Genomic DNA, 23,664 nt, shown 5'->3' on the forward strand with positions numbered 1-23,664 from the left:
TACAGAAGGAAAGCCTCTCTGGCTTGTAGATAGACCCTAAGAAACTGAATACATAAATCTTTTTTTTTTTTTTAAATGGGGCTGGAGAGATGGCTTCATGGTTAAGAGCACTAGTTGCTCTTCCAGAGATCTTGAGTTCAATTCCCAGCAACCACACCGTGGCTCACAACCAGCTATAATGGGATCTAATGTCCTCTTCTGGCATGCATGTATACATGCTGATAGAGTACTCCTATACATAAATAAATCTTATTTTAAAAAATCTAAAAACTGGTGTGCAAATTTTCTGAAAGCCTCATCTGTCTCAAAATATACATAATAGTCATACATGTCTCAAAAATGGCAGAGAGTGCCAAGTAAGACAGTGCTGGCAAGTGCTTAGACAAGCATTTGGTGCACAGTACATGCTCAGAAAAACAGCTCCCTTGTTATATCTGTTGGTGAAAAATGCATTTAGGGCCTGTCCCAGCCAAGAGCCAGAAAAACAGGAGTCTTATATGGCCTCTTCGGAAGAGCAAAGCAAAACACCACATTTGGCGATTTGTGATTCATTGCCCTTCCCAGCTCAACTTCCAGGCAGGTTTTCTTAATGACCTTTATTTGATTCATCTCAGAGAATGAAAATGATCTGAGTTATCATTTCCATTTGATGGTTCTTTGTAAAGTCCTGTGTGTTCTCAAGAGGAACAGTGGCCTTTGGAACGTGATCCACAAACTATCGAGGAAGCAGAGGGTAGCTGTGTAGATGGAACATTCTGCTCTCCCCGGAGACTTCTGCTTCAAGAAGACAAAGAGACAAAGGATTCATTTCAAGGGGAATATTGCTGTCACCTTTTTTTCTGAGACAAGTTCTTCTGTGTCCCAGGCTAGCTTAAGTTCTCTCCAGCTTCAGATACCCTTAAACTTCCACTCCTCTGCCCACCTGCCCCAGCTTCCAAGTGCTGAGATTTCGGTATGTACCACAATGCCTGGTTAAAGTAGTATGTATTCTTTTTGCTGCCAATGCCTTTTAAAGATGCATCAAAATATGTATTTGAACAATGTCTATTGGCTAATTTTTACTTAGGTGAACAGTATGCTTAGGTAATATATAAGGACTTACTAGCTTCTTCAAAACCTCATTCGCATTGTGTTTAATTTCATTTCTGTACATATGTAGGAGTGGTGTATATGAGTGTGTGCATGCATGTGAATGCATACATCTATAGGCGTAAATGTGCATAGGTACACATAGATGTTGAGATCGAAAGTTAATGTCGGGTTTCTTTATTGATTGCTACCCATGTTAAATATTGAAGCAGGTCTCTCACAGTTTCCAGAACTCTTCATTTTGGCTAATATGGCTAGCCAGCTTCCTCCAGGAATTCCCTGTGCCTCTGTCTCCTCTGAGCTGACATTACAGGCAGGCTACCTGACCGTTTACATGAGTGCTGGAGATTTGAACTCAGGTCCTCACGCTTGCATGGCGGGCACTCACTGCACCCACAGAACCTTCTCTCCAGCCTGTTTGTTTAGTTTTAAGATGGTCTGGCTATGTTGCTGAGGGTAGTGTAGAACTCCCGCCTCAAGTGATTCTCCCGCCCTAAGCAGATAGATGGATGGAACGGTAGGTAGATGACACTGTGCCTGGCTCCTCTACTTTTTATTGAACCTTGGGGCAGAAGTGGGGAACTTTAATGTTACTTCAGTCTCAGTAAATCATGCCCCAGAGCATCTGAAGCACTAAAAAGTCATCTCCAAGCAAGGATCAGTTCATGCTTTGGAGGAGTTCTTAGAGTTGTGTTCACACAAGTTAGCCAGAAGGCTTCCCTCTCAGAATGGCCAGTTTTTTCCCTAGAAGATCCAGTAGGCTTAACCAAAATCAGGAAAGAAGCCTCTAACATCAGAGACTCCATAGCCACATGTGTGATCAGTGACATTAATGATAATTTGTCAACATTGGTGACATCTACCATTTTTTTAAAAAGTTACCGATCCAAGCAGGAGGCTGAAGTGCTGATTAGTGGAAAGGAGAGCTGAGCTTCATGTGGAGTTTTTCATGCTTCTAGGTTTATTGGGTTTTGCTAAGGATCTGAGTTCACTGGATTTCGCTGTTGACTTTGTACCCACAGGCCTTTGTGTTCACAGAATTCTCAGTCTCTCTTAGTCCTTGATTGCATGTCAGCTCCCATTTAAGCTGGGATATTATACTCTCCGGTCAATACACAGGATTTGTCAAACACTTGATCGTGGGCAACACTATTGTGGAGGATGGAGAGGCAGTCAGATTGGTAGAACGAGTAATGACTGTACCTTGAGGGACATTAACCTGAAGGCTGTGTGTTCAGCTCTGTGTGGCGCACCTGCATGCACATGGATATAGTCTGAATACTGCACATACCTTGAGCATTTTATGTATATTGTACCTCTTCAATGGTTCCCATTTCTTTACCTCATTTTGCTCCCTAAAATGCTAGCAAAAACTAACCAGCCTATGGTAACAACAGTGCTGGGCTGGGCTGTTAGAGTGACAGGTTGTATCTCCTGACCACTTGCTCTCACTAGTCTTGCCCCTGTGGTGGCTGCTGCAGCTGAAGGCTAAGTGCAGGCTTGTGCCTTGAAGAAAGCCTTGCTTCCAGCTCTGGTGGTTGGTGTGGTTTGTGATGGGTACCCCAAGTTCCCTCTACATAGCTTCTCAATCTTCAAGCTTCTCTCTACATGATTACTCCAGTGTGGAGATCTGGAGTTCCTTCCATAGAGGTAGCACACAGGATGTCATACCTACACCAGTAGTGTTACACCCAACTCGTTTCACTTGTGTATGAGAGTTTCAAAGTCCCACCCCTGAATAGCAGGAGAGTCAGTCACACTACAGGTGTGCGATGTGACATATCACACCATGGGTGGCAGATCAGGGGCTGCCCTCCCTTAACCTGTTCAAGGCAGTTCATCTGTTCTGAAGAGGCCCCAAGGCATGTCTACTCCCCCTAGCCTTCCCATTCTTCATCATCGATAGACATTTCTGCAAACATCACGTAAAGCCATGACTTTCAACACAGTATCAGGCAAGGTAGTATAAAAATGGCACGATGGACCCTATAATGAAATTAGCAGTAGGGCTTTTGAGCCTATCGATTTCACCAGAGTCATGTGGACATATTTCATAGGAACAGACTTTGTCTCATAGATGGTATCGCTGGCATGGACCCTAGTAGGCAAGGAAATAAGCAGAGGTGTGTCTTGAGGTGCATATGTGGTCCTGAAATGGCCATTCACTGAAAGCACGGGGGGCACTTGCTACTTACCCACTTTAAGCACAACAAGGTCTATCCCACAATGCACACAGAGTTCCCAAGTGTTTGTGTGCTCCATTCATAAGTAGGGTCATTTAGCCACATCTCTGGATATCTAAAGAAAATATCTACAAAACACAAGCAGTAAGCAACATGAAGCTAGGCATGGTGATGCACATGTGTAAACCCGGACTTGCTAAGCAGAGGCAGGAGGATGAATTCAATCAAGGTCAGCCTCAGCTACCTGAGAGTCTATCACACATGGATGCACACACACACACACACACACACACACACACATGGAGTCAAGTGCCCATGTGTGTAGGGGACTGTCTTAGGGTTTTCACAAGGACAACATTTAATTGGGGCTGTCTTACAGGTTCAGAGGATTAGTCCATTATCATCATGGTGGGAAGCCTGACAGTGTGCAGGCAGACTTGGTGCTGTGGAAGGAGCCAAGAGTTCTGCATCTTGATCTGAAGGCAGCCAGGAGGAGACTGGATTTGTTTCACAGTGGGCAGAGCTTGAGCATTTAAGACCTCAAAGGCCTGACAGCATGGCGACACACTTCCTCTAACAAGGCCACACCTCCTAATAGTGCCACTTCATATGGGCCAAACATTCAAACACATGAGTCTATGGCAGTCAAACCTATTCAAACCATCACAGTGACAGACTTGAAGGCCACTGCATTCATGAATCAGGAACAGGATTCTCTATAAGAAAGAACATTCTTTTTAAAGATTTATTTACTTATTTTATGTATATGAGTACACACACTGTAGCTATACAGATAGTTGTGAACCTTCATCTGGTTGTTGGGTATTGACTTCAGGACCTCTGCTCACTCTGGTCAACCCACTCACTCTGGTTGTCCCTGCTCACTCATAGATATTTATTATTATAAGTAATTACACTGTAGCTTATTGTATTATTATAGTACACCAGAAGAGGGTGTCAGATCTCATTAGATGTTTTTGCTAGGATTTGAACTCGGGACCTTTGGGAGAGCAGCCATCTCATTAGCCCAAGAAGAAACATTCTTAACAGGTGTATATCTTAACAGGAAGGTGTACAAGGCCTAAGAGGAGAGCTTGGCTAGCCATCAAAGAGTTAAGATTTAGGAGGGAAGAAATAAAAATCAATGATAAAAATGAAGAAGAATGGGTAGAGTTGGTGCATCTATGGGAATCCTGAGACTATGTAATGTGAGTGATGGTAATATTCACCTGGGGACCTAAGTAACCAGGTTCCAGGGCTACAGTGATGATTAGCTTTGTCAGCTTGACACAATCTGCAATCACCCGAGAACAGAGTCTCCATGATGAGTCATCTAAGTTGGCCTGTGAGGACCTTGATTCTGCTAAGGTAAAAGACCCTTCTGGTAAGGATTGTGCCATTCCCTGGGCCCAGGTTCCTGAACTGTGTGCCTGGAGAAACAGCACCGATTGCAACACGCCTGCGTTGTTTCATTCCTCTGTTTTTTGCCAGTACATGTCATGTGACCATCTTTCTCAAGCTCCTGCCACCTTGACTCCCCCAAAATGATGGACTGCACCCTGGAAATTCTAGCTAAAAAAAAAAAAAACCTTTTCTTCCCCAAGTTGCTTTTGTGAAGGAATTTTGTACAGCAATAGAAACAAACTCATATTCTAAAATCTAAACTCAATTATTGACACACACACACACACACACACACACACACACACACACACACCGTGGCTATTTTTAACAGGTTACCCAAGAATGATCTTTTATGGGAACCTGCCCCAGATCCCAGTGAAAACACAATACTATCTGGAATAAGTGTTTCTGCACTTGCTCTTTGATTTACAAGAGATCACATCACTCTCTTGGTATGTAATCTCACATGTTGTGAGTTTTTATCGTGCACACTACTAGGCTTGTGGTATTGAGAGACTTCTTTCCACAGGCAGTATTTTGGGGGAAGGAGAGTAGGAAGTGGCATCTTTCTTGGACACAACCCATTCATGATACTTAAAAATAATATTGTGACATAATCAAAATATATACATACATATATGGATACACATACACATATAGATTTAACTTTTTTTTGTGTATGATTTTCCCTGTATCTATGTGCATCATACGAGTGAGGCTATCAAAAGGGAGTTGAATCACCAGGACCTGTGACTCACCATGTAGGTGCTAGGAACCGAACGCAGGTCCTTTGCAAGAGCAACAAGTGCTCTTAACTGCTGAGCTGTCTCTTCAGCCCCAGGAATTTAGTTTTAAAGGTTTTTTGTGCCCAGAAAGGGAAGTGGGGCATGGGATCTGTCCGCGGTGCTGAACGCGGTTGCCCTCTCCCAGCCTTGGCCTACAAAACAGGCCCCTGGGCCAGACCTCAAGCAGGTTTCCCTAGCTTCTCTTCCAATTTCTCTTCTCGGTACCGGGCCCAGCGAGGGCGACACTGGGAGGCTGGCGATCTAGTGCTGGGCCTCCCTCTCCCGGGTGGGTTCCCTGGCAGGCGGGTGGTAGCCCCAGCCTGGGGTGGCGAGGTGGAGCCGACACCCTGTGCTCGCCCCCTCCCCAGCTCCCAGCCTCTGCTCCTCCCCCTGCTCGGTCCCGCCCAAGTGCGCCGGAGGCTCGGGTGCAGGGAGCTGGCGGCGGAGAGGGGGCGAGGACGGCGACTGCGAAGGCGGAGCGCAGCGCGGTGCGGGCATGGACGCGGAGTACCCTGCGTTCGAGCCGCCGCTCTGCAGCGGCCTCAAGCAGCTGTGCCGGCGGCTGCAGGAGGCGTACCGCGAGCTCAAGGAGGACCTCGCGCCATTCAAGGATGATCGCTACTACAGGTAGGCGCGGGGGGCACCCAGCTCTGTGCCCCCACCGCCGCGCCCCAGCGTCGGAACGCTGAGCCTCGGGAAGGGCGAGGAATGCTGGCTGAGGCGCGCGCGATTCGGGGTCCAAGGCGGCCCCAGGCATCTGGGTCCTGGGTCCTTCTCCATCCCAGAACCCTGAGCAGAGAGGCTAGCCTTATGAGCACCAGGCTTTCGTTCTTGCTTGGCTCCTCCCTCGTGCTCCCCATTCTCCCACTCCTGCTGCCTAGTTGTTGCCACAGGGACCTGGCCAAATCCTGCTTTGAGGAGCCTATTCTCTTCCCTCTCCCTGCCTCCCCCAACACAAACCAAAGCTAATCGGAACGGAGGCGGGCCTTCGCCTCTCTGCTGGGCTGCTCTGACCTGGGTACATAGTCTCAAGACCCAGCTCCCACTCTTTTCAGTGAAGATGCATGTAGTGGCCACGTAAGAGAGTCCAGAAGAGCTGGGGGATGGGGGGGGGTGTTTATTTGATCTCTCTTGTCCCCTCACCTGCAGTGGAGGGGCGGAGGTGGAGCCGGCAGATGCTAGGGATGCTTGCTGAAGGGCACCTTTCCCTTCCTCCCTGCGCTGTGCTTTCTGGTAGGGAAGTGTGTGTGCAGCCAAAGGCATTGAATACCTGGTGCTTAAAGCTGTAGGGAAAGGACTCTGCTGGGTCCAGAAGTGCAGGCCTTGGGTGATTACTGACCAGCTGTGTGAACTGGGAAAGCTACCTGAGCTGTATCTCAAGCTTCCTCATCTGTGAAATGGACAACTTGTACCAGATGTCTGCAGGTGTGAAGCCTGATGTATGAGCAGTTTACACAGTTGGTGGTAAAGAGTGACAAGCTATATGCTGGGCTCATGGTTACACTGTTCTCCAAAAGCTGGGTCACAAGTAAATCTTCTCAAAGGCTCAGCAGCTTCCTGGGGCAGTATCATGGCCATGAAAGGTGTTACTGAATGGAAAGGCCAATTTAAAAAAAGATGTAGTGTAGGCAGGCGAGGGGACTGAACCACTAAAATCCCTTGCTCTGCGAGCCTGGTGGCCTGAGTTGGCTTCGGACTCATGTAAGGTAGGAGAGAATGAACTCCAAAAGTTATCCTCTGACCTCTACAAACATGCTGAGGCATACATGTGCCAGGGCTTCACACATCATACACACACATGCACACACATATAATAATGAATTTTAAAAGCATCTTGTAATGTAGTGATGTGGTGCTGAGACCCTGTGAACCCCATAATCCCTCCAGTGAAGCCTCCTGGGAGACCAGGAAGGTAAAGGAGCTCATGGAGGTTTCAAATTGCATTGTTAAAATAAGATAATCTCCCATCTCTTTTCCTCTGTGCTCCCCGTCCCTCTGTTCAGTGTCCACTGAGAATATTGCTTTGGAAAAGGATCCAGCAAATAAGACCAAGGTCCTCAGGCAGGTAGCAGAAAAGAGAATAAGTCACACACATGGTTAATCTGCAAGTGGGTCGTTCTGTCTACTGAGACAGCTGTTACTGAGTATCTCCTGTGCCTATTTTACATGTGGGGAATTTGTCAGCGAGCAAGAAAGACTCATAGCTAAATTAAGGAGCTTACAGAAGTCAGGAATTTCATGTTGTCATGAAAGCAAGCAAGACTAATCAGGAGACACTTTAAGAGGAATGAGATGCTCACTGGCTGGGGCTGCATAGAGGAAAGTTACAGAAGAGGAAGGAGGAGGACAAAGTGCCTGAAGCCATAAAATCATGATCTGTTCAAGGCACAGACCAAAGACATCTTAGGTAGGATCAGGCTGGTTAGAGCCTTGATCTATAAAACCAAGACCAGTATCAAGAATTAAACGCAGCCATTCATACAGACTAGGGAATGGTGCTGCCCACAGTGGACAGAGGTCCCCTACCTCCAAAGCATGCTGCCCCCACAGGCATGTCCAGGGGCCTGTCTTCCAGGTGATTCTATATTCTGTCAAGCTGACTGCTAACATTGCCTATCACACCAGTGAATACAGATTGCATGTGAACAGCCATGTGAAGGGATTAGGGTCACTGAGGGAAATGGATAAGCAGTTTGGCTGCCTGTCCTACTGCAAGCATATGACTCTTTGTTAGATACTGAAGACAAATTCGCCACACTCAGAAAAGGGCAGCGATTAAAGCTGCTCCCCGCCATGAGAGAAAGTGGATGGCAGGGTACTTTATGCCGTCTCATGTGGCAAAGCACTTCACTGAGAACCACAGGGACTTCCTTAGCAGGGAAGTATTTTATTAGGTCACTGAACTATCCTCAGGTACTCCTCTGAGCCTGTACATCAGTGGGCCATCCCTGTGCTCCCCAGCTGGAATGTTCTGGTTGCAGTTACAGCTGCTGGGTCTGCCTCACCAGCAGGCAGACTTACTGCTACACTGTTATCAGCTTCTCCTCTCACCATCTTTGTTTCCTCATGCATGATTAATAACTATAGCACACTGTTCCTTTTTTTTCCCCTGGGGGACCAGGGACTAACCTCACATGGTTGACAGTTTTCTCTAATGGGGTAAGGCAAGGAACACAACTGTTAATGACTTGTCTCCCAAAGATGGCTGGCCCCTTCATCACCTGGTATGGCTGTGTGCCTGTCAATTATAAAATCTGCCCTTAGTGGAAGCTGCAGCCATGTGTTCAGAGGACTGACAATCATCTCCACAGATGAGAGATGACAATTGTATTGCCAAGAAAGGGAAGTGGAAGGTTGTAAACTGGGAAGCTGAAATCCTGGGTTCTCAGCTCAAATTTAACCCTTTGAGAACTCCCTGGGTTTAGAGGAATCACTGATTTCCACCATGGGATCACACCAGAAAAGTAAAGCCCTGGCTGTCACCTTCATAAAGATGTTTCGTGTGAAGATTTCCCCCAGAGATGTATTCAGCCAGAGATGACAAACACCACTGTAGGATGGCCTGAACGTGAGGGCAGACCACTTCTTTTTACAACTGACTGCCATCCAGGGGTGGGGGTGGGTAGTAGCCATTTGTACTGAGTGGCTGGCTTTCCTTGAATCTCCTCAAAAGAGAGAAAGAATAGCTTTAAGTCCAGTATGCTTCCCACCGGTGGCAACAGTAAAGACAGACATGCTCACAAGGACTTCAGATGGGGTGCAAGTGGGTGTCATCTCAGCAGACAATTGGCAGTGTCTACAAAAGCTGTGTATACACTTAGCCAGGGTTTCCTACTAAGTGTGGCGTCTCCTACAAAGACACAGACAGGAGTCCACTAAGAGACAGGAAGCTGTTCTTATCAGAGCAGGTCTGTATTGATATTAGTAAAGTATAATGTTCCCAAGATGGAAGCCAGCCAAACATTCATCTACAGTAGAGCAGAGGAATGCATTGCATGGACTACGAAGTTATGTATTCTGTGGCGATGAACACTTTACAGCTGCACATGATAAGAACTTTACAGTGTCAGGCTGAAGAAGCTAGACTGAGTATGCTTTGTTACCTGCACCATGGTCCAGAACTGAGCTAACTGGCCAGTGATGCTGAAAGGTCCCACTTAATTTATTATATTAAGACAATCTCATGTAGCCCAGGCTGTCCCTGAGACAGAATCTCCTGTAGCTCTCTTTGAGCTATCTTTGTAGGCTATCCTTGAACTTGCTCTCTAACTGAAGAAGACCTGGTGAACTTCTGATGCTCCCATCCCCACCTCTGGCCATCACACTCAGTTGTGTTTATTAGGTCACCGAACTCTCCTCATGTGCTCCATTGCACCTGTACTCAATTGTATTTTGGTGCTGGGGATCAAACCCAGGGCACCATGTGTGCTAGGCAAGCACTCTACCCACTGGGCTACATCCTCAGTCCCCAGAGTTGTTCAGTTCGTAATGGAGCTGCAATCCCTCCCGCTTTAAATGCAATTAGTCTTGGGTACCTGGGTAGATACACTGTATGTTGGATAAAAGTAGATTTGGAGCTGAGGGGATGGGCTCATTGGGTAACAGTGCCAACTGAGTCACACCCTCAGCCTCTACATTGCAGTTGCAATATACACACATATATACATACATAATACACACAACAAATATACACACACATATATATACATACAGAATACACATACAAATATAAACACATATACATACATAATACATATACATATATACACACATACATACAGAATACACACATACAAATATACACACACATATACATACATACAGAATACACACATACATATATACACACACATATACATACATACAGAATACACACATACATATATACACACACATATACATACAGAATACACACATACAAATATATACACATATACATACATAATACACACATACATACAGAATATACATATATGTGTACATATACACATGCACATATATACATACATATATACACATGCATATACATATATGTACACACATATACATACATACATACATACATATTATCTTAGGGTTTTACTGCTGTAAACAGACACCATGACCAAGGCAACTCTCATAAGGACAACATTTAATTGGGGCTGGCTTACAGGGTCAGAGGTTCGGTCTATTATCAAGGCAGGAACATGGCAGCATCCAGGCAGGCATGGTGCAGGAGGAGCTGAGAGTTTACTATATTGTTCTAAAGGCAAACAGGAGAAGACTGGCTCTCTCATGGCTAGGAGGAGGGTTTCATTGCCCACCCTCACAGTAACACCCTTCCTCCAACAAGGCCACACCTCCTAATAGTGCCACTTCCTGGGCCAAGCATATTCAAACCACCACACATATACATACATATATCAAACAAAATGACTTGATTGCAGGGTGAGAAGCCAGGATGTGGTGACCACAGAACCAGAGGGCACAGAACTGGAGAGACAGAAGGTGACCCTGCACATTGGTCTAGGTGATGCTGATAGAGATGTATCAAGGTGAACATCTGCAGGCACATGCATCTCCATTCATGTTTCATACTTCAGCAGAGAACCTAAAAGCAAGTTAGCGCCTGTGTCACACTTGCCCTTCCCTGAGCACACTGGTTCAAAGATGGGATTAGTCTTGGCCACATTAGAGCACTCTAGGAACTGAGGGTGCAGGGAACTCTCCCTGAGGTCTAGATCCTTGAAGAAGGGAGGAAGAGTAGATTGCCAAACTATAAGGAAGATGGTTGAGGTAATGGATGTGGGCCAGCCAGCAGCTACTCCACAGCGTGAGTGTGATGGCCGGGTTCCTTTGGAGCTCAGCCCTGAGCAATTTGTAATTTTCCATTTCACCTACAACTTTGCACTTCATTCCTTCTACCATTTTCCTTTCATAAAATACAGAGGTGATGAAGTTGGCTCCAGTGTTTTTGGCCAGAGCAGCAACTTCTAGAGGCAACACTTAAACAATACTGAGGCCTCCTCCTGGAGCGCATGCCAGCCTCCATCTTGCTGGCCTGCTGTAGGCACTGGATGTAAGGAGGGATGGCAGGAATGGTTTCACAATGCCGAACAGTGAATTAATGTCTAGACACCAGTTCATTTATTGGCCAGTGCAGACCTATGAGAAAACAGATCTTGGAGGGCAGGGTATCAAAGCCATGGGGACTTGTTAACGAGAATTCTCCCTGCACATCAGAATCACCTGGGGAGCCGAAAGCTGGAACCCATTACACACAGACACAGACACACACACACACACACACACACACACGGGGAGGGGGTAGTGCTCAGTGACCACTGTCAGCAGTGACCTTGGCTGGTCCTTCCTTTACACATTTCCAGGTCAATCTGCCTCCTTTGGATCAATATAACTTGGATCAATACATCCTCAAGTTTAAAGTCAAAGAAGCCTGCTTCTATTTAAGACAGAAACACGTCTCCACTTTAGCCTATGTTACTGAGTTAGTTGTGTATCCGAAGGCCATCTTATCTCATGAGTTCAAGTTATTGGGGACACCTCATTGTAGTTCTTCATTAGTAATGTTTCTTCCCTCTCGCTCCCTCTCCCTCTCTTCTCCTCACCCCTCCCCTCCCCTCCCTCTCCCTTCTCCTCCAACCCTCCTCTTCCTCCTTCATGAAAGAAAACTGTGATTTTTCATACATATTTAAAGCACCTTTTTTCTTTATCTGTGGAAGAGTCTGAGGATTTGTGAGATTCGGTTCTCTCCTTCCACGCCTGTGTCCTGGGGATGGAACACAGGGTCATCAGGCTTGGTGGCAAGCGTCTTTACTTGCTGAGCCATCTCACGGGCTAAGACTGTGATTTTTAGAATCTGCCTGTCTCCATCATTTCAAAATGAGAAAGATAATTTCATCAGCTTACTGGATGACTTGAAATGCATGAGTTATGTCCACGTGTGGCTCAGTGATGGAAGCAGTTCATGCCATCTTGCTGTTCAGCAAGGTATAGGGCCTAGATGAGCCATGGGCCAAAGGGCCTGAGCAGGCATATGTACGAGGGGTCAGTGGTGGGTACCAGGACAAGGCATATGACACATCCACAGCCAGCCCAGTCCGTGCTCATAGGCTTTCTCCTTTCATATTCTGGGGTCTTGGTTCATCAATGATTTCTACGTGTTCATATGTCTCAATTCTCCTTCAGTAGGGACTCCTGTTCTTACCTCCTTTAGGAACAAGCACTGTCTTTTCAAACATGTCTGGATTTCTCCCAGTCTGGGTCATCTAACTGAACAGGATCCTCTCACAGTCTTTCCTCTGTATCAGGTTAGGATATTAGCTCAAAACTTGAAGTTCCAAACCCAAATTCTTCGCATTTTCAATTACTTTAAATATAGCCCAAATTGACGTATTTTTAGCCATCTAGAGTCCAAAACTGCATCCCAACATCTGCTACATAAACCGTGACTTTTAGAGACCAAATGGCTGTTGTCCTCTGACACAGAGACTCCTCTCCTTCCTGCTAAATGATGACACCCAATCTTTCCACTCTCTCCAGTTTCTTGCAGGGTCTCTTGAGGGGCTCCCACCAAAGAGAAAACTTCCTCTCACCCCCAGACATCAACCCAGAAGTGCTGGCTGGGCAGCCCACTACCCCTGTCTCTTTCTATCAGCTTATTGCACATGTCCTGCCCTGGCCAGGTCCCCAGTGAGCATCTAAGAGCAAATCTTGTGGGTCCTTCCAGGCTTTAGCCTGTGTTGGGAAGGATTCGACCCTGATATGGGACATGCTTAGAACTCTTGTCCCTTGTTTCCAGTAACTCCCTGTGCCCTGGTTCTTCTACCTCTTTGCCCACTGTATGATTTCACAGACTCTCTCTGGCATGGTCTCTTCCTGTTACTGTGTGAATTAAAGTGGACCCCTCCCTTGTTTCAAACAAATAGCACCATCCAACATCTTGTAAGAGGACCTGGGATTGCTCCTGTGTGTGAGTTATATATGCTACAGAGGGATGTTAGCCAGGGTGGGTGTGTGGATCAGGGAGAGTTACAATAATAGAACCAGACATTAATGACCCTTATCTCCTGGCTGGCAGCTTCCAGGTCAAAGGGAGAGGCTGGGCAGAGGTTCCCTGTAGCTTGCTATGGGGCAGGATCCTTAGCACCCTCGGAACTCTGACCTAAACCTCTGGGCCTGCACAACCATTCCTGGCTTTCTTTTTTTAATTAACTTCTTAATTTAAAAAAGATAAATTAGCTGGGTCATGGTGATACACACTTTTAATCTCAGCTCTCAGGAGGCAGAGGCAGGCAGATCTTTGAGTGTGAGGTCAGCCTGGTCTACAGAGTGAGTTCCAGGATGGCCAGGGATACACAGAATAAATAGATAGATAGATAGATAGATAGATAGATAGATAGATAGATAGATAGATAGATTTTTCATACAATAGACTTTAACCATGGTTTCCCTTTCCCCAACTCCTCCTAGACCCCGCCCCCTTCCTACCCACCCGACTTTATGTGATTTCTTGCCTGGCTTTTCACATAGGTTCTGAGATCCAAACCCAAGCGCTCATGTGTGCATAGTAGGCACCCTTACTCACTGAACCATCTCTCCAGCTCTCTCCTCCCCACTACCTCTCTCTCTCCAGGATCTCTCACTGGCCTGGGGATCAACATGTCTGCCAGGCTGGCTGGTCACTGCACCCCAGGGATCCACCCGTCTCTGCCTTCCCCGTGATGAGATTACACAACCACCATGCCTGATTGTGGGTTCTTGGAGGGGGTGGGTTGAATCCAGGTCCTATGCTTGCACGGCAAGTACTTTATAAACTAAGTCATCATTGCACTCCCAAGGCTCTTTCTAAAATATTTCATAGTATCTCTCCTCCTATCCTGAAACCCCTTAATAATATCAAGAGTGACTCCATGACTTTAAATAATTACTTTAGTGTGATTCAGATAAGCAAAGTAAACCCTGACAAACAGATACATTGAACCATAAGAATACCCCTCAAGGAGAGGGCACAGGGAGGCAAGCTTTCTCAAAGCTGCCACCTTAGGCCCTGTGTGCAGGGACACAACTCTAATGTCACCACTGATAGTCCAGGTTCACTCATGGAAGTCCACCATGACTGCTTGGGTGTGCTTGGCCCAGGTCACTGCCATGCCTGCTCTGGGACTTTCTATTCTTCATCCTACCCTATCTGGAGTGTACTGGAGTTCTTTGCTTTAGTCCAGAGCTGGGAAACCAAGGGAAAGCCCCCGATCTGTGTGTTCAAGGCTAAAGCAGAGAACTTCATGACCCTGGGTCCTGTAGCTGGATCAGATCAACATGTGCCTAGGTCTGGCCCATCTCAGCCTTCGCTATCTCAGGAGTTCACGAAACATCATGATCTAACTGAGCAGCCTTTGGTTTGTTACTGAGCTGAGGACCAGCCACCCGCCAGAGGCTCAGGTGCTTGTGTCTGCCTGCTCTCAATCCCTGTCTCCTGCCACCAGAGATCCCCGGTTTTGGGTGCTGCCTTTATGGTTGGAGGGTGGGAGCAGTGGGAGCTAGTGGGCACTGTGGAACGAAGGAGCTAAACAGCACTTGGAAAGGCTGAGGAAGCAGTGATGTCCTGTCTCTGTTGTCTTCCTGCACCCACATGGACAGCCAAGAGCCCCTTTAGACATTGTCTCCCAGTTGGCACATCAGACAATGCCCACTGAGCTTCCCCACAAAACCTCAGCAGGATGCCCAAGGTTAGGGTTTTAGCCTCTTAAGTGAAGCTAACTGTGTGGTCCCCAGTTTGTCCCTCGATCTGTGACTGCAGTGAAGATTCTAGGGTGAAGCTCCAAGTTTTTTGGGTGGGGGAAATAGGATTTTCTGAGGTTCTAGAAAGGGTCTGTTAGGGTCAGGGTCAGGGTCAGGGTCAGGTCTCATGTCATTGTATAGACTGGAAGCTCCTGTGGGAAGAGAGCTTCTGCTTCCTCCTGCAGGGAACTGCAGAGCAGAACACTGCCCCTTCCTGCTGCGGTGAATTGTAGCTTTGCCAGGGTCCCCAGCATTGAGGGATGGCTAGTGTCACTCACCGCCACTCTCTGCAGAGAAGGCACTGTTGCGTCTAAGATTGTTGCTGTCTGGTATTAACTTTAGCCAAAAAGAGGATTTCTTACCAGGATACAGAGAGTATTCAGAGAACTGGAGCTCAGTGATGCAGCTAGTCCCAGGAAGAGCTGCAGTGGATCAGCGACCATGCATCTGAGCCCTGGAGGGAGGCTCACAAAGCACCCATCCCCAAGCTGCACCTCAGATCTGCTAAAACTGGGTTGAAGGTTTTTAAAACCCAGGCGATCTATCCATTGATCACGCTTCAGCACATCCTGTGACCCACTGTCCTGCGCTAATGTGCTCTTCTGCCTCTTTGTGTCATCACCCCCTACCCCAGATCTTTTCCATTCAGGTGCTCAGGTTGCCTGGTCTGCAGGAGGAACTCAGGTAAACACTCACTGAGGTTACCATGGAGACAAGGTCACCACCTTCTGCTGGAGCCTCAAGAAAGCCCCAAAAGGACTCCCAGTCATTCCCAGATGTCTCATTTAGCATCTCCATAACAACCTCCGCCTCTTAGTGCAGGCTCCTGTTGATCAGTTCCTCCCACCTGACCCTGTCCAGACTCAGGCTGTCCCTATTTCAACTTTCCACCTTGGTCCTTACCTCACTGTGCCTCCCTTGTCCTAGTGAAAACTCACAAGTTTCCAGCCTCTGCCACCACATACTCTGGCCCTTAGTGCTGGCTGACAGGGGAGCCTGCTTGTCACTCCTGGGCTGCCGAGTACCTGTAGGCACTAGCCTCAGGTTGTTTGCCTGTGAAGACTTCTCATTAGGTGTGTCGGTTAGACTTTAACCCATGGGCAACAGGTGATAGGACGGAGCCGAGAGACCGCTTCTGGAGTCTGTTTCTGGCAGTTTCTCTGGCACTAGCCTGTAGCCCACACAATCAGCTATGTGAGGTGAAGGGTCCAGCCACCTCAGAACCTCTCAGTGTACTCCTCTGCCTCTCTGCCATCTCTCCAGCTTCCCTATCCTTGATGAGGGTAACATGAAGATTGCCATCTCTGCTTCTGTCCTTGAGGGAACCAAGATAAGGATAGGCTTTAAAATGTTAAGACAGTTTGCCTGGTTAACTGACAGAAGCGACTAACAACAATAAAAACCAGGGGGTCAGAATGTGATCTGATGCCCGGCCTTGCCTGGCTCTGGGGCATGACGGGGTGTCTCCAGGATGTAGGACTTTCATTGCTTATACGATGAAAAAATCTTAGGCCAAGCTGAGCCACCAGTCACCCTGGTCAGAAGGTGCAAGTTCTCACTGGTCCCTGCCTTCTTGTCTCTGATCTCAAACGAAGGCCTCCTCAATTCTCTCAATTTTCAGAAAGCAGGCAGGCTGGTAACTGGTAGTCCGTCAGTAAGGACTCCCTGAACCATTTGGTTAATGCTCATGTGTACAGTGTCGTCCATGCTAACTGTCAAATCTTGGAAAGAGGAGGCCCCAAAACAGTGGAGGCAAAACAGAGAAAGGTGGTCGAATATTGGGACTAATGTCCGTGTCACTGTGGTAGATTGGGATTGATGCGAACAACTCCTGCACCACCGAAGGCTGCAAGAGTGAAGGGCGTTCGCTCTCATACAGGAGACAGGTGTCAGCCTGAGTCCTGCAGGCCAGAGGGTGAGAAGCTGCACTAGGCATGCTCCCTCTGCTTCTGAGTTGCATGTACTAGAAACCCGCGGGCATTAATTTTAATGTTGCCAGAGATATGTGCCAGCGGCATGGCACGTGTTAACGCCTTAACCCAGAAGTAAACTTTCGAGAGATGCTAATAGTGCCTTGCATACTTCCTCACCTTCCGAGGGGAAGAAAAGCAGCCCCCGTGATGACTGTCTGGAGACTTGGACGCAAGGCCTCTGGGGTCCGTGCCCTTCGGAGGTCGGTGGCCTCGTAACGGGGTTAGCCTGGACGCCTACCCACGTGACAGGTGTCGGGCGCGAGCGCTACGGGAGGCTGCCCCGCCCCGCGTGTCCGCCGCTTCCGCGCACGTGACCGCGCAGTCGCGCTCTGATGCGTTTTCCGCGGCCGGCTGCTCAGCCTCGCTGGTGGCTCTGGCGGCGGCTGCGGGACGCGGGGCTAACTCGGGACGTACCGGCGGGGGCCGGAGACCCGGGGCTCCGAGATGGAACCGTAAGTGGCGGATCGTGGCTTGAGCGTGATGTCCCGGGGCCCGAAGTTAGGGTCCCCGGCTCGTGCGCGCCGCGGAACTCTGGGCGCGCGAGGGTTTCAGCGGAGACCGGCGGAGAGGGCTGGTCCGTGGCTGCACCGCGTCCGGAGTCGGTGGGGGCGCCCAGACTCTCGCATCCGCCAGCTGGAGCTGGACCCCCCCCCACACACACACACACCAGCTGAGATTGGAGTCCCCAGCTGCCCCCGACGCGCTTCTCGGTGGCGTTTGGTGACGTGGGCACGCCGGAGCTGGCACAGCCTCGTTAGATCTCTTGAGTGCTGAGTTTTATACGAGTTTTACAATCTGCTGACTTGGGACCCGAGTAGTTTCTGTAAAGCGCCGAGGTTTTAACGAGGAAAGTTCCAACCCCAGGGACGCCATCCCTGAAGCTGCTGTCGACGCAGCTGTCGCTAGGGTGTGCACCGAGGTAGCGGTGAGGGAGTGCCCGGAGTTGGGGTCACCGGGCACGGAGGTTGGTAGGTGGCCTCGGGCGACCGGATGCAATTCCAAGGCTCATTTGGGGGTTCTGGAGGCAGCACGGTTAACTTGGGAAGCGTTTTCTCAATACGAGAGTCCATGATGGAAAGGCGCCTTTCCTCGTACTTGGTTAGAAGTTTAACTTTGATTACTAAAACCGGTGATGGAATACCCAACTCGGGTGGATTAGAAGCCAGCTGGAGGTGAGTTAGCCTTAGGCCTGTCTGCGTAACTTACAGGTAGTCCTCACCCTCTTGGGAATGGAGTTAGGGCTCTGTAGCAAAATAGCAGCTGCATGCTTCAGGGTGTCCTCACAAGCCTGGATCTGCCTGCCAGTCTAAAGTCCCCGTCCTCAGAGAGGATGTGAGGGAGTTGGGCCTTAACCAGATCTGCAACCTAGGAGGAATCTGGGTTACAGGATAGGGAACTAGACCCGGGAAAGGTTACTGAGAGAGATTGCAGACTGCAGCTTTGTGGGATTTGGTACCTACAGTGTGGCAGCCCTGGGCGTTTGCTGTCCCAGAGGCAGGTCTTGGGCTCTGTTAGGCAAGAGTTAGGTAAACGTAGTGTGTATCTCTTAGGGTAATTTTCTTATGAATCAAAATGATGTCTAAAAAAGTGAAGAAAACTTCTTAAATGTTAACAGTGTGGTAGAGATTGTTGTATCTCTCTTTTATTTTTATATGTGTGAGAATATACCATGTGTGTGCTGGTGCCAGAAAAGGCCAGAAGAGAGTGTGGCCTCCTCAGAGCTAGAGTTACAGGTGGTTGTGAGCTTCGTGAGGGGGTGCAGGGAACCAAACTGGGGTCCTGTGGAAGAGTAGTGAGCGTGCTTAACTACTGAGGCGTCTCTGCAGCCCCTACCATGCTCCTTTATATGTATTCTTCTGGGCTTCTCACTGATAATCTCCTATGAAGAGGTTTCTCTACTACTCCAAGCTACAAATGTGAAAAAGGAAACGGGAACAAAGGGATCAGTGAGTGTCTGGATAACACAAGCCTCACTCAGGTGGTAGCTTCCATGGCCAGACTCCAAAGAGCAGTCTGCAGCTGTGTGCTCAATCAAGGGTGTTGGGTAATAAGGCTCACCCTGGGTTCTGGGACTGTACAGCCTGGCACACTGGTCACATGCAGGTGGGCTGACCCATGTCTGACCTGCTTCCTCCTCCTGTTTGGCTTGGGAGGGTGTTTGGTGACCTAACCAGCATGCATCTGTGAGCCACTGGGCTTACGGCCCAGGAAGAACAACACACTTGATCTCATGCTTCCTCACTGAGCCTTCCTCTGTTAAAACGTGGTACAGTTGTTAGTTAGGCCTTGAATGGCCACATAATGCCTGCCCAGTGGTTTGTAGTTTAGCTGGTTGATATTTCAACCTTCGGGTTCCCCCCCACGCACCCCCCACCCCCAGCAGAAGTTTCCTGTCAAGTGTCAGTCATTTAAAAGGTGACTGTGGAGAGAGCATGAGGGGGGTGGTAGGCCCCCTTCCCAAAGCTAGCCTTTCACATGATGGGTGTACGCGCTGTAGGTTCAGATCCCACCCCTACCTACTGCTGACCTGAAACCTGCCCCACATCTTCCCTTATATGAAATGGCCTGGTTGTACCTGTGCCCAGTGTGAGTTCCCCAGGTAGGTAAGCTGGTGTCAAGCAGGGACACAGGAGATGCCAGCTTTTCCCTCTCAGTGGCTGGGGCTAAAGGCTCAGAGGCTTTTTGCACAGTGGATCTTCAGAGCTACGATGCTAAGGTCTAAATTTTGGTCTGTTCTGTTTTGTATTTATCAAAAAATAAGAAGAGCCGGGCATGGTGGAGCATGCCTGGAGTTCTTGGTCATGTCTGGGGAGGTTAAGGCAAGAGGGTCTCTTGAACCCAGGCGTTTGAGTCTAGCCTGGGCAACAAATTAAAATCCTGCTTGAAAAATTAAACAAGTTGCCAGGTATGGGGAACATGGTGGGCCTCTATGGGTTTGAGGCCAGGGAGTTGTACAGAGCAAGCTCCAGGCCAGCCAAAGCTCCACTATGAGGGGGAAGATAAATCATAATAAATCATGATAATTAAATAAATCATAATAAATCTCCGCCTTCCAAGCAAAGATGGCACAAGTGATAACTAACATGACGGGGGGGGGGGGTCAGCTACTTTCTCACTATGTTCGCTACACACGTTTGTTCTGTAGATTGACAACCTGTAACAACAGCCTTCTAAGGATTCAGCTTATCCCTGTCCTATGGAGAAAGGAGAAAATGTCACTTGCATGGTAGAAAGTGGGGACCCAGGCTTCTGGGCACAAAGCCAGTACCCTGAACCAAAGAAGAGATTATTCTTATGCCAGTTGTGAAAAACTTGACTCTTAATGGAATGTGAAATGGGACGGTAGATTTAAAGTCCTTTTTCCACCGAAGTGGGGAATCTGGGTATAATTTGACTGAGTGGTAAACCTGCCATACTATGGAATGCTACAAGTCAGTGCTTCTTCCGGGGGTGTCTTCCTCCGGCATCCACCACCCTGCTTTGTGAGATGATCTCTCACTGAATCTGCAGCTCACAGATCTGGCTAGAATGGCTACCCATGAGCTCCAAAAATTTACCTGCCTTTACCTCCTCCATGCTGGGATTACAGGGGTATGGCGGGCTGTGCATGGGCTTACACATCAGTGCTAGGGACCCAAACTCAGTGCCTGTAGGGCAGGCTCTTTACCACCCGAGCCACCCAGCCTTGTGACTTCAGTCTTTTCCACTAGCCTAGTGGCTTGCACAGACAAAATAGGTCTTGGGAGTGAAAGTGCGCAGGCAGAAAACAAAGAGATTGAGAGCTCTATGTCTTAAACCGCAAGTAGGAAGCAAAAAGACAACTCACAATGGCACGTGGCATTGAAACCTCAAAACGTCCCCCTCACCACCTCCCTTCACCACCCCGCGCCTGGTGATGTCCTTCCTCCAGCAAGACCACACCTCCTAACCTGCCCAAACAGGGACCGGAACACTCAAATGTCTGTGGGGGATAGCTCACTCAAACCTCCACAATAGCTGAGTTTTGAATGCCTACCATGTACCAAGCCTGGTGTCTGTGCAGGTCAGGTGATATTTTGTGTTCCTTGCACAACACAACAACAGTTTAAGCTGTTGTTGGGGTACTGTAAAGGTGGTGAATCAGGTTGGCAGGGGCACCCTGAAGTGCTCTCTCACACTCTCCACTCAGCTAAGTCCCTCCTTGTCGTTTTCTTCCAGGTCTGGGCAGTCAGTAGCTCTTGTCCCCCACCCTCTGAAGTACTGCTTCATGGACTGGAGGAGCCTGAGTGGAAGAGAGAAGTGCTTAGTGGGCATCATGGTGGGGCAGGGACTCAGAGGCACTCAGCCAGGCTAATGGAGACAGGACTTTCCAGCTGGCCAAGCCAGGGTGCCACAGGCACCTGCTGAGCGAGCACAGCCGTGTAGGACTGTTGCTTGGATGTTGGTCAGATAGCCTTTGGACCAAAGTGGCACAGAGCTGCTTTGCCTCCCTTTGATGTAGAAGACAAAACCAACCACAGATGCTACTAAAAAAAGGACCTGGGTTGACTGTTTAGCAGAAGAGAATGTAATAGAACCCAGAGGAAGAAAAAGATAGGCCGGGGCAGAGAAAGTAGAGCTTTGGTACCCTGAAGTGGCCGGACATTTGCTATGCATAAGGCACGTACTGCGAGCAGCAGGCAGCTCTGGGCTGGGGAGGGTGGAGAGGAGAACGAATAGTTGGTCACATCCAGTAAAACCCTTAGCCCTGAGAGGTAGCCTGTACTTCCTCTCACAGTGGTTGGGGTGTTTCACCCAAGCCAGGAGAGGTACCTGGGGGCTGGCTCTAGTTGACCAGCCAGTGACAGTGGTTAGGGGAAGGCCTGCTGGCAGGATGCCTGATAACTGTCAAATGTTGAAGACATGAAAAATGCTGGCAGATAGGGAGAGACTCTCATGCCTGTGCACCTTAGCATTTTGAGTTGAGGGAGGACAGGCATACTCACAGGAAGCTTTTGACTTTAATAGAGTGTCTTACGGAAAGCGGCTTAGCCTGCAGTGGGAACGTGATCTCAGTTCCTCGAAAGTCAGTGGCTTATGGCCAGGCTCAACCCAACAAGGCCAGACTTCAGTGACTTTAGATCGCTCTGTCTTCCCACCACCACACCAGACTGCTTGCTGCATCTATGATTTGGGCTTAAGCGACTATAAGGCTAGGACCTCAAGTGAAGAAGGTTATTGGCGGAGTAGATGATGGAGAGGACCAGGAGATTTGGGTCAAACAAGTCATATTGAGGTCTCTTATTGGATCCCCAAGTGGACCAGGCAAGTGGACAGTTCCATAGTGCTAGCTGGAGATGGAGGAGGAAATTCTTCCTTACCTCATCCTGAGATAAGCTGAGGTACCAACAGAGACAAGAGGCAAGGAGCAGCAAGAACCAGGTGTGTCCCTGGTAGACACCTGTGTCACAGAGAGCCCTGTTGCACGATTTGCCCATGTGCCTTGGTGTCTATCCACAAGACTTCACCTCAGTGGAAGCATCCCTCGTGAAGTGGTCATGGCTGAACCTATGAGGGGCAGCAGGACTTGGGCAGTTTTGATTACAGCTGCAGTTGAGGGTAGGGATAGGCTTTCCAATGAAGTCATGTTGTATTTCTCTGGGAGATGCATCTGTGGCTGTAGACAGAGCCCAGAGCGTTCATAGGAATGGCCTGATCTTCCAAGGGTGTGCCACCCCCAACTTGGTCAGGATTATAGGGCATGTTCATGAGATCCCAAGTCTGGAGAGGTTGACAGACCTAGAGAGGGAAATTACATGCCCTGAAGGACAGCCAAGAGCCTTCAGGGGTGGGGGTGGGTCACAGAAGTCCTCTACCCTGGAGATACAGGGATCCCTTCTTGTTCCCTAGCATCTCACATCTGGCTTATTTGAACTATACACTGTAGTAATAGGTAATGCCCAATGAGTCTGCCTTAGTTGCTTTTCTGTTGCTACAACGAAACACCACAGGTAAGACAATTTACAGACGGAAGGGTTTGTTCGGGCTTACAGTTCCATACAGATAAAGGTCCTCACCATCACAGTGGGGAAGCATGGTAGCAGATGAGGCACGACAGGCTGAGAGCTCGTGTCTTAAACTGCAAGTAGACATGCAAAGAGACAACTCACAATGCCACAGCACCCCTCCCCACCCCCACCCCCGAGTGACATCCTTCCTCCAGCAAGACCACATCCCCTGACCTGCCTCAGTGTGTCACGAGAAAGTGACAGTGAACATGGGGTAGGATTTGCACGCTCCAGGGAGAAGAGAAGTTCAGATCAGGGGAGTGTGTGCACAGGCTTGCCTAGAGTCTCGGGGTGGAGAGGGCTTGGGAGTTAGGACTCACCTCTCCCTGAGTTCAATTCCCAAGACCTACATAGTAGAAGGAGAGGACTGACTATAGCAAGTTGTCTCAGAGTTCTACGTGTGCATTACGGCATGTGCACACAT

At 48.6% G+C, this 23,664-nt stretch overlaps 1 protein-coding gene and 1 long non-coding RNA gene across 4 annotated transcripts in view; one reads left to right on the plus strand and one right to left on the minus strand.

Annotated features, from left to right (window-relative positions):
- Positions 1 to 581: 581 nt before the first annotated feature.
- On the minus strand, positions 582 to 17,809 carry LOC116077426. 2 transcript variants are annotated; one of them, XR_004113240.1, is made up of 3 exons: positions 17,332 to 17,809; positions 3,285 to 3,400; positions 582 to 774 (listed from the first exon to the last, which is right to left on the minus strand). It is a non-coding gene; the product is annotated as an uncharacterized LOC116077426 (long non-coding RNA). The 2 variants fall into 2 exon arrangements; XR_004113241.1 differs by having other exon boundaries at positions 582 to 777.
- Tmem181 (transmembrane protein 181) overlaps positions 5,869 to 23,664 on the plus strand; it is a 53,939-nt gene continuing 36,143 nt past the window's right edge. The window contains exon 1 of one of the 2 annotated variants that reach the window (XM_031351956.1): positions 5,869 to 6,088. In XM_031351956.1, coding sequence (XP_031207816.1) covers positions 5,958 to 6,088 — 131 coding nt within the window. In that variant the 5' untranslated portion in view covers positions 5,869 to 5,957. Of the gene's footprint in view, positions 6,089 to 17,532; positions 17,667 to 23,664 lie in introns of those variants that run through there. The other variant, XM_031351957.1, reaches the window with a different exon arrangement.

The sequence above is a fragment of the Mastomys coucha genome, unplaced genomic scaffold (assembly GCF_008632895.1).
Source record: "Mastomys coucha isolate ucsf_1 unplaced genomic scaffold, UCSF_Mcou_1 pScaffold5, whole genome shotgun sequence".
Lineage (NCBI taxonomy): Eukaryota > Metazoa > Chordata > Mammalia > Rodentia > Muridae > Mastomys > Mastomys coucha.